Source organism: Mirounga leonina, unplaced genomic scaffold, assembly GCF_011800145.1.
Source record: "Mirounga leonina isolate KUSES-001 unplaced genomic scaffold, KU_Mleo_1.0 Mir_94, whole genome shotgun sequence".
Taxonomy (NCBI): domain Eukaryota; kingdom Metazoa; phylum Chordata; class Mammalia; order Carnivora; family Phocidae; genus Mirounga; species Mirounga leonina.
Window position 1 is genome coordinate 58,034,702 of NW_023270855.1, and position 10,589 is coordinate 58,045,290.

General features: G+C 64.1%; 2 protein-coding genes across 2 annotated transcripts in view; one reads left to right on the forward strand and one right to left on the reverse strand.

Annotated features, from left to right (window-relative positions):
* Nucleotides 1-1,539: 1,539 nt before the first annotated feature.
* On the reverse strand, nt 1,540-6,357 carry REEP6 (receptor accessory protein 6). The gene is made up of 5 exons (XM_034996464.1): nt 6,164-6,357; nt 3,180-3,273; nt 2,963-3,101; nt 2,632-2,800; nt 1,540-2,209 (listed from the first exon to the last, which is right to left on the reverse strand). Exons 1-5 carry the CDS (start codon nt 6,276-6,278, stop codon nt 2,172-2,174), a joined length of 555 nt encoding a protein of 184 aa, XP_034852355.1. The 5' UTR covers nt 6,279-6,357; the 3' UTR covers nt 1,540-2,171.
* Nucleotides 6,358-7,190: 833 nt separating this feature from the next.
* Nucleotides 7,191-10,589, forward strand: part of PCSK4 (proprotein convertase subtilisin/kexin type 4) — a 6,199-nt gene continuing 2,800 nt past the window's right edge. The window contains exons 1-8 of the mRNA XM_034998666.1: nt 7,191-7,385; nt 7,630-7,734; nt 9,213-9,302; nt 9,377-9,505; nt 9,595-9,671; nt 9,779-9,867; nt 10,072-10,244; nt 10,329-10,541. Of these exons, the coding sequence (XP_034854557.1) occupies nt 7,191-7,385; nt 7,630-7,734; nt 9,213-9,302; nt 9,377-9,505; nt 9,595-9,671; nt 9,779-9,867; nt 10,072-10,244; nt 10,329-10,541 (1,071 nt within the window). The remainder of the gene's footprint in view (nt 7,386-7,629; nt 7,735-9,212; nt 9,303-9,376; nt 9,506-9,594; nt 9,672-9,778; nt 9,868-10,071; nt 10,245-10,328; nt 10,542-10,589) is intronic.

Genomic DNA, 10,589 nt, shown 5'->3' on the forward strand with positions numbered 1-10,589 from the left:
CTCAGTGCTCCCTCCTCCTTCACTGGCCTTCTCAAGGATGAGGACACAGGCTGCGGGGCAGGTGGCTGCACAGGGCTGCCTCCTTCGGGGGAACCTTGTCTTGGATGAATGCGGCCACCACCAGCGGCCGACAGTGACGTGCCAATGGACTGTGGGACGCAGCACAGACACATGCAGCGTCTCCAAACATCGTCCAGTGTCCCCGGGACACGATTCCCCGGGGGCGCCTGGGGGGCTCAGTTGGTTAAGTGTCCCACTCTTGGACTTTGGCTCAGGTGGTGATCTCGGAGTCGCGCTCAGGGGGGAGTCTGCTTGAGATTCTCTCCCTCTCCCTCTGCCCCTCCCCCTGCTCATGCGCGATCTCCCTCTCTCTCTCAAACAAATAAATCTTAAAAAAAAAAAAAAGTCATGATCACCCAGAATCTTGGAGAAGCAGCCCTTGGGTGGGAGGGGCAGACCGAGGCGTACACTGCGGGTCCCCAGGTCCTTCCTCACTGTGGCTGCAGATGCCCGGCTAGGGACTTGTCTTGGGGTGATGGGAGGTGCCTCAGGGTTAGAGCCCCTCTTGGGGGTGGGCTGAGACTCAGGACTGACAGACACAGGTGACAACCCACCTGGCCTTAAGGCAGAACTCCAGGGTCCTGTGCTCCAGGCCCTGCCCCGCCCCCAGCTGAGACCACCTTCTTGCTCAGCTCCCCCCAAACTCCCCTGCCAGCTTCCAATGCAGACTCTGCTTCCAGGAACCTGACCTCCAATGGAGGCGGGGGGGGGGGGGGGTTCTATTCTGTCAACATACTGCTGGATTGAGTTTGCTCTTTTTACATCTGTCTCTGTGCAACAGGCTTGGGTCTCTGCCTGGTTTTATGATCAGGGCCATGCTGGTGTCTAAAGAGAGACCAACTGCGGGCTGCTAGTGATACCCTTCCCCCTCTTCCCCACTTCCACGAACCCACTCCGATGGCAACCGCCAGGCTCCCCACCTTTGCTGAAGGCTTCCTCGGCCCCCGCGCTGCTTGCAGGGGATACAGGCTGGAACGGATGGCCACTGCTCCCCCCGCCCAGGGACCAGCCGGATGGTGGGCAGGAGAGGTCTCCAGGGCAAAGGCAACACTGGTTCCCAGAGCCTCCATGGGATGGGGCTCCAGGTGCCCACAGCAGCTAGGGGTTTGGCAACACCCAAGCTTAGCTTCCTTCCTCCCCCCATCTCACAGCCCCCCCCACCGACCGGACCTGCCCGGGATGCCCTCCCAAGAAAGGACTTGTACTCCGATTCTCTCTCCGGGTCTGCTTTGGGAGCCTTCTCGGCCACAAGGCAAGACCTCAGGCGAGTGGGGTGGCTCTCTGGCCTCAGCTTCCTCGAGTGTAGAGTGGGGCCACACCGCATCCGCTCCTGATCAGAGGAGACGGCCCACGAAGGCCTGGCCCGGGGCTCCCCCCGGGACACACGGCCAGACGAAGCTCGTTCAGGTGAGCTTTATTGAGTGCTCACTAGCAGGCCAGGTGTTTCAGCCTCCAGCCGTGCTGCAGGCAGCGGAGCTTGTGCCTGGGGTGGGGCCAGCTGCAGGTGACCTCCGTGGTCGACTCGGAGGTGTACTCCAGAGAGGACTCGGACTGGCAGGGGACGGGCAGCCCGGCGCCCGAGCTGCTGCCGTTGGGCTGCGCCGGGGACCCCCTCTCCTGCTGTCCTCGGGACTCGGAGGCCTTGGGGGCCGGGTCCTCGGGCCCATCCGAGGTTTTGCTGGGGGGCTGCGTGGGGATGGTGGCGCCGCTGGGGGACTGCACGACGTGGGGGGCCTGGCCGGAGGAGGTGCTGGGGCGCAGCACGGCGGAGCCTGAGGACTCGCGGGCTGGCTGGGGTCGGCCCGAGGAGGTGACGGACGACCGGGCTTGCTGCTGGCCGGCAGCTGGGGGGGGCGGGTTGGAGGAGCTGTCTCGGGGCCGAGGTGGGCCCCGGGACTTGCCAGGCAGCTGGGAGGCGCTGGCCGGGGAGCGCAGCGGGGACTGGCCCAAGGTGGTGCGTGAGGAGCTCCCAGGGGCTGGCTTGCTGGGGGACGAGGGACTGGTGGAGGGCTCCACCCGGGAGTAAGCCGAGGAATCCGTGGAGGACTTGGGCTGTGATGTGCCCGCCAGCTCGCCAGCCGACGGCTGTTTGTGGAGGTGGGGCGTGGCTTTCACTTGTCCTTCTGGAGCTCGGTCATGCTTGCTGTGGCTGCGAAGAGACAGCCGTGGGGTGAGGCGGGCCTGCCTGCACCTGCGGGCCCCGGCGGGGAGCAGGGCGGCGGGGACCGAGGCCGTCCTCCCCTCCTCCACGGGGACAGCTGGCTACACTATAGGCCATCTTGCACACGCACAGGCCCTACCTCCCAGGGGTGGGGGCTACGTACGGTCAGCTCCAAGGGCAGCTGTGGGGGTGACGAGAGCCCGGCCGCGGGCCAGGGTCTGTAGGACTGGTTCCCCGAAAGCAAATGTAGGAGAGAGAGGCTGACAGTGAGGGGGTGGAGCCCAGACGGAGGCCAGGCGGGGTGAGGAGGGAGGGGGGCAGCAGTGAAAGCGAGCAGGGGCTGGTGGGCTGGGACACAGGCAGACCAAGGCTGGGACAGAAGGACAGCCCCGCGCCCAGTGAGCACACACCGTCCCGGGTTATTCCGGCTGCCACGTCCAGAGCTCGCCCGCTGAAGTCCCTCACGATGCTGTCCACGGCCTCGTGATGCTTTAGAAACAGTGGCCGAATGGCGCGATGATACAGCATGTGAGCCCCGTTCCAAGGCCCGGGAATCATGCAGAACAACAGGAAGGCGCACTGTGGGCACAGGGCAGGAGTTACACTCTGTTCCTCAGGGACGAGCCTGGGCCACCCCATCAGACACCCCTTGGGACGGGCCTACGTCCTCAGAGAAGGTGAGTCTCCCCTTTGCACCCTGGGGGGCAGGACAGTCCCGTGCGTGTCCCGAGGGGCACCCACCTTGCCCGCGTAGTAGAAAGGGAACCAGGATAGGAGTAGATCGCTGAAGAACTCGGCCAGCCCGAACAGGCCGTACACCACCCAGTACGTGAGCCACACAGTGTCGTCTTCTTTGCTTGGGCTCTCGATTGCTTTGATTCTGGGGGGAGGCGGGCAGAGTCATGGGCTGCCCAGAGCGCCCAGACGCCCCCCACCTGGACAGCCAGCAGGCACTCACGAAGCATATGCTGGGTACACAAAGCCGATTACATTGCACAGTAGAGACGCCCCGAAGCCGAAGAGAAGATACAGGCTTAGCAGAGTGGCGGCTCCTGCGGAAGAGAGCGTGTGGGCAGGACGGCACCAGACCGTGGCGCCCCAGGCCACCTCCTGGCCTGCCAGACACAGTCTGCAACAACCAATCCCCCAGAAGCCTCGGGGACCCCTCCAGGATGCATTTGCTGCCCCTGCAGCACCTGGACGACCCCCGCCGCGGCCCTCAGCCCCGTGTTTTGTGTCTGTAACCAGTTAACTGGTCGGTCTCCCCCCAACCTCTGGACTGTGAGCTCCTTAAGGGCAGGCAGGGACCTTGGCCCTCATAGGTAGAGTAGCTGCCCAATAAATGTTTGTTGAATGAATACGTGACCATCTGCAATTGTAACTGCTTACTCCAGGTCCTATGGGAGAGGGAGGGCACAAGGGACCAGCATTTAAATGTAAGTGACGGGAGAAAAACCTAAAAGAAAGGCCATTCTGACATTAAGGCTTGACTCCCAGTGAGCAGAGAAAGGCAACATTTGTAACTTTGATCTCAATGGAGTTTTTCATCCTCACCCCTGCAGACAAGCCATGCGGGATCATCTTCTGTGGGGGCGTCCTGGGCACTGGCAGGGGAGCTGAAGCAGCATCCTCGGCCCCACCCTGTCGATGCCAGGAGCACCCCCAGTCGTGACAACCACCCATGTCATGTCCCCAGACACTGCCCAGGGTCCTGAGGGGGACCGCATGGCCCCGTGTGAGGACCCTTGTCAGTGCGAGACAGCTGAGAGCAGTAGAGTCCCCCAGACCCAGGAGAGCCCTCTGCTGTTCCACCTACCACATGACACCAAGCAAGTCTCTCTCCGCTTGGAGCCTCAGTTTCCCCATCTGTCAGTGGGATGGTAATGGCCCTGCCTCCTAAGGTTGCTGTGGGGGTGGCTAAATACCACTCCACAGAGGGGCTCCTCCTGTCTACGCGTTAACTGAGCACCTTCTAGGCATGCAAACACATTCCCAGGGATGAGGGTTCCAAGAAAACGTTGGGGGAGGCGGGGAGTCAGGAGCGCGAGCCACTCTGAAAGCATTAATGGTAAATACTGCATTTATTAAGTGCTTCTTGTGTGCAGGTCCCTTCACTTCCCCACTGTAGCTCGTTCAATGGCCAGAACAACATGGGAACCCGGGGAGTGAGGCCCAAGGTCACTCACAGAGCATTTTACAGCCTCCAGCCTCCTCCCCCAGCCTGTTATCTGCAGAGATAGAGGTCACTTGTGTACCCAAGGGCAGAGTCACCCCCACCCTTCCCTACACCTGCATTAGTCTTTGTCCCTAGGGCCTGGGGTCAGGAGAGGGAGGGGAGCCTCCCCAGTCGGCCCTAGGAGGTCACTGCCTCCTCTGGGTTTCCTCCCTTGTTATCTGGGCTGGGGATTTGGTCGTTTGGAGCAGGTGGGGCCCAAGAGTTCCCACATCTGGGCAAGGGGGCAATTGCTAGTTGGGGAGGAGTGGCTTTCCTAGGGCACCTCTCCCCTCAATCCCTATTCCTGCAGCCTCAGCAATGGGCGGATGACATGGAGGGAGGGCACAGCCCCAGAGATCAACAACAGATGGGGCTTGGGGGGGAGTGGGTAGGGAGGGGTGGATGCTCCAGACGGGGCAGGTGGCGGAGGCAGCCTCCCTCAAAGCCTCTGACTCTCTAGGCCTCAGTTTCCTCCCTGTGACTCCCGGCCTCCCCACAGGCCCCTCCCCAGCGCTCTATGACCTAAATTTCCTGCCCATGGGTACCAGGGCTGTGGACAATCAGCAGAGAAGTCAGGACCTGCTCCCAGGGGGCAGGTTCCTGGCTGAGCTGACATGGTTGGGCACAGGAGGCCTGAGGGAGTAAATGTGGGCCTTCCTCGGGCTGCCAGCCATGGGAGTACCCCCACTGGGGGGAAAAGGGAGGAAAGAGGACTCCCAGGACCTGCACACACAAGGTGCTCCGAATACATGCCCCTGCCCTTGCCCAAAGCCCCCCACCAGGTCTGGACAAAGCATCCCCAAGATCCATTCCAGGGGGCTTCCTGGGAGAGGTGGCAGCCCTGATGGGCCTGGAACACAGAAAAAGAGAGGAGGAAGGCATTTAAGGAGTGCTTACTAGACAGTTTGGGAGGGTGGTGGGGGCCAGCCAAGGTCATTGAGGAAGAAAGAGGAGGCACTCCTGGGATGGAGTAGCGGGACGATCGACCAGGCTCCATCCCAGGATGATCCCTCACAGTCAGGAGTAGCTGGACCCCCTCTCTCTGGTCCCCCACCCAATATTTCTCCAACTTCACTGCAGCAGTCAAACAACCCAATTCAACTACTCACAAAGTGGGCCAAAGCCATCGGGGAGTAGAGGGAGAGGGCAGGCTAAGGGGAGGGTACTCGCAGGAAAACAATGGGGGGAAGAGGGATGGGAGTGACCCTTCCCCTCCTGGCCTGGAGCATCTCCGTCGACAAAATGGTAAGATCTCTACACTTGCTTCCAGGCTGGGCTCCATGTGGGACAGGGATGTGGCAAGACTCCCAGGGCACTGGCTGCCTACTCGTGGCCCTCTCCTCCCGCAGGGCGTACAGAACAACTGGAAGAACCCGACTTCGGCCTGGCGGTCACCCGGGGCCACCAGGGAAGGCACAGCGACGGCCTCCAGACCCGAGGACGGGAATGGAGGTAATGCAGGGGCCGAGAGAGGGGGTGGCACTCGCCCTAGATCGCACGGCGGGGGCAGGCGAGAGCCTGCAGGCAGACGCGAAGTCCTGGTCCACGACCCCTCCCCAGGATCTCCGTCTCCCTGCTGGACAGTGGGGTGCACCCCGCCGTCCGAGCCCGGACCCCGCAGAAGGCGCCGGCCGGAAAGGGTCAGGTCCGGAACCCGGGTGCCCCAGAGCCTCAATATGCCCGTCGGCGAAATGGGGCAGCAGTCCCGAGCGCCCCGGACGGCTCACCCGCGGCCAAGTACCGCTTGTCGACACCTGTCTTGGCTTCGAGAGCCCCTAGCGCTTCGGTGGCCAAGTTCCTCTGTTCCAGAAAGCGCTCGAAGCGCTGGCGCAGGCCGTCCATGGCACCGGCGGGCCCGGGGCTGGCAGCCCGAGCTCGACCGCTGCCCTGCGCACCGGCCCCGCAGCGCGCGTGCCGCCTTCCCCGGGCGCGAGCAGCTCGGCTCCGCCCCCGGGCTGGTCTCCGCCCCCGGGCTGGTCTCCGCCCCCTGCCCCCCGCTCCGGCCAATGGGAGGGCAGGGCGGACAAAGGAGGTGGGGCCTGCCCCGTCTCCCCCGCCGCATTGCCCTCTGGCGGGCCGCGGCCGCCTCAGCCGCGACTCCGGGGGAAGGGGGCGGGGCGCGGAGGACAAGGGTGCGGATTGGCGGAGCGGGGGCGGGACGTAGCGGATTGGAGGGGCGGGGTCATGGCCGGGGATTATTGACTGAGCTGTTGTGGGGGCGGAGCTGGTGGGAGGACCCGAAGAAAGACCAGAGATGATTGGCGAGAACAGGGGAGGGGCGGGGCTGATCATAAAGGAGGAGGGACAGAATCTCAGGGCAGGGGGATGGGATGGAGCTAAATCAGGAGGCGGGACTTACTCGGAAGAACAAGTCCGGTTGGACCGGGCAGGAGGCAGGGCTGATTCAAGAGGGAGGGGTGGGCAGGAAAGTGGGCGGGCCCAAGTAAAGGGGCGGGGCCAGGGCTAGCAGCCGAGAATCCGCTCCTCTTGGTCGGAAGATTTGGTCACTGTACAAATAGGGGAGACTGAGGCTCCAGAGGGTTTGGATCTGCGGAAGACCGGGGCCGGCCTTTGTCCCCTCCCGACCTCGGCCGGATCTTCGCGCTCCTCAAGGGGGAGCCGCAAGGCCCTCTGGGAGTTGAAGCCTTCCAGGGGTTGCTATGGCCTCGGGGGCGGGGCGGGCGCCTGGGACTCGGCGGTTTGGCCAGGGGGAGGGGCTTTCGGAGGCCCCGGCCCGGCCCCGCCCCCGCCGCCATGCGGCCCGCCCAGACTGCGCTCTGGCTGCGCCTAGTAGTAGCCCTGGGCCTGGCCCTCGTTGGCCCCCTGCCTGTGGGGTGGCCCTCGGCCCGGGCCCCCATCTACGTCAGCAGCTGGGCCGTGCGGGTGTCCCAGGGTTACCGGGAGGCCGAGCGCCTGGCGCGCAAATTCGGCTTCGTCAACCTGGGGCAGGTGGGTAGGACCCAAATGGACAGGAGGGGCGGGGGCTGGACGACCCCAGACCCGGAGACGGGAGGGGTACCCAAGATATCAAGAACCCCCAGCCCACCCTTGCCTCGACCACCTTCAGATTCTGGGACCTCTAGAGGGCACCTGGTTGGGGGGAGGACGCAAGCAAGAGGCGTGGGCCACTGTCCTGGGGGATTCCATCTCGGAGCCAGGTGCCACAGTTGCTGATGCTTCCCCACGTCCCCAGATCTTTCCTGACGGGCAGTACTACCACCTACGGCACCGGGGCGTGGTCCAGCAGTCCCTGACCCCACACTGGGGCCATCGCCTGCGCCTAAGGAAAGACCCCAAGGTGAGCCTGGCCTAAGGGTCTGGCCACCTCCTGCTATTCAAGGCCCCTCACTCTCTTAGTCTGGGTTTCCACTTGGTACCCCCCCCCCCGCCCCTCTTCTGTACAGTGGGGACCATCTGTGGAGATCAACAGGTCACAAATGGGTGCCGTGCGCACCTCAGGCCTGGCCCACTGTCAGCATTTCTTGTCTCCCCGCCCCCCCCCACTCCCCTCCTGTAGCTCCCCCTGAAAGATCAAGGTTCCTCTGTACTCCATAAAGACGGCAGGTACCGTTCTAGTTCCTGGAATGGAGGGAAGGGAATTGGCCCTTTTTAGGACAGAAGCAATGGCTCCAGAGTAGGAACCTTGCCTAGAGTCACCCAGCGAGACTCTGAGATGCTCAGAGAGGTGCCAGACTAGGGGAAAAGGCTTTAGATGCCAGGCTGGGGAGTTGAAGCTGAATCTGCAAGCCCTCAAGAGTCATGATGGGGTATGGGCTGGGCCCCGGGGCTGATTGGCAAGGAGGTAAGAGGTTTGGTAACCTGAAACCCACTGGGAGCACTGGGTGCAGGAGTTGCTGGTTCCAGATGGGGTCTACAGGAGACAGGCCAGGGTTTGCCAATGGATTGGATTTGTGGGACAGAGAGAAATCAGGGCCAGCTCCCAAGTCTGAAGCTGTGCAAATGGGGAGACAATTGCCCTATCACAGATAGGGGTGAGGGCACATGAACTGATTTGGGGGGTGGGAGATCAACAAGGAAAAAGGAAGGGCAGAGGTCTGAAGAAGAACAGCCTGGGGCAGGCAGAACAGCATGTGCAAAGGCCCTGGGTGAGGGAGCCACTGTGGCTGTTGAAGCAGAGGAAGCTGGTGAGGGCCAGATTAAGCAAAGCTTTGTGGGCCCTGGAGAGGTGGGGCAGCATGGGAGAGTCTCAGCAGGGAGTGAGGCTGCAGTGTTGTAGAGAGCACAGGGGCTGAGGGGGAACCCGGGAGGAGGCAGGTATGGCCATCGAGGGATGCCTTTTGAGGGGTGGGGAGGAGTGGTAGAGAGAAATGGCCACTACAGGGGGGAGATGGGCAGGTCTCGGGCAGAAGGATCTAGAACAGGGACTAGGGAAGGGGCAGGGTTGGACTTCAAGAGCAGTTGCCACATGTCAGTGGGCCCAGGGCCTCAGGCACACAGGGACCCCAAAGAGCAGCCTCAGCAAACACAAGGTCCCGAGCCCTGTTCCACACCATGAGGGACCCCGGACAGGCAGTGGACAACCCAGACACATCCCACCCAGCCGTAGCCCCACAGACAAGCTCCCCTTGGTGGACCTGGGGAACAGGCCTGTTGACCGTGGAAGCAGCCCCGGGACCCTTTGACCGGGAATTGGTGGGAAAGACTGGGAGGGGCAGGACCCTCTAATGTGCATGGGTGTGGGGGCAGGATCGTTGGGTGGAGGGTGGGCTGGCTCTTGGGGTCCAGCCCCCTCCTGCAGTGTGCATCCGCCTCTAGGTGCAGTGGTTTGAGCAGCAGACGCTCCAGCGGCGGGTGAAGCGCTCGGTGGTACCCACGGACCCCTGGTTCTCCAAGCAGTGGTACATGGTGAGCAGGCCGGGCTGGGTGGTGGGGGCGGGTGGGGCCAGAGCCCCACTGACCCCAGCGCCCGCCTTGCACAGAACAACAAGGTGCAGCCGGACCTGAACATCCTGCAGGTCTGGAGCCAGGGGCTGTCGGGCCAGGGCATTGTGGTCTCTGTCCTGGACGATGGCATCGAGAAGGACCACCCGGACCTCTGGGCCAACTACGTGAGACCACGGGGACCGGAGTGCTGGGTGGGGGCTGCCCCAGGTCCCACAGCCGGCCCCCCAGCCCTCATGGCCCGCTCCGCCCCCAGGACCCCCTGGCCAGCTACGACTTCAATGACTATGACCCAGACCCCCAGCCGCGATACACGCCCAGTGATGAGAACCGGTGAGCCCGGTGTCCTCCAGCGTGTGAGGCCCACCCCCACCCCGTGCCTTGCGGGGAGCCGGTGGGTGGGGGGCTGTAACGGGCTCCCCTCCCCCCCTTGGCACCAGGCACGGGACCCGCTGTGCTGGGGAAGTGGCAGCAATAGCAAACAATGGGTTCTGCGGCACAGGAGTGGCCTATAATGCGCGCATCGGAGGTACGCGGGCTCCGGCTCCTTGGGCCCCGGGACGCTGGGCGGCCGGGGGTGCCGGATCGAGGGCAGCCCCAGGACGGCACCTTGGGCGGGGGACGGGGCCCGCACGGATGCCCTCCCTCCCGGGGGCTGGACGGACCCGGTGGGGTGGGGTGGGCGGGGCCATGCACAGAGGCCCGACGCCCCCTCCCGCCGCGGCCCCCGCAGGCGTGCGCATGCTGGACGGCACCATCACGGACGTCATCGAGGCCCAGTCGCTGAGCCTGCAGCCGCAGCACATCCACATCTACAGCGCCAGCTGGGGCCCCGAGGACGACGGCCGCACGGTGGACGGCCCCGGCATCCTCACCCGGGAGGCCTTCAGGCGCGGCGTGACCAAGGTGAGCGCACCCCGGGGCCTCGGCGGGCCTGGGCCTGCTCCCAAGGCCGACGCCCCCATCCCGGTCCCCCGTCCCTGTGTGCAGGGCCGCGGTGGGCTGGGCACGCTCTTCGTCTGGGCGTCGGGCAACGGCGGCCTGCACTATGACAACTGCAACTGTGACGGCTACACCAACAGCATCCACACGCTCTCGGTGGGCAGCACCACCCGGCAGGGCCACGTGCCCTGGTACAGCGAGGCCTGCGCCTCCACGCTCACCACCACCTACAGCAGCGGCGTGGCCGCAGACCCGCAGATCGTGAGTGCCCCGCGCACCCCAAGTCCGCCAGACAGGCTCCTCCCTCCC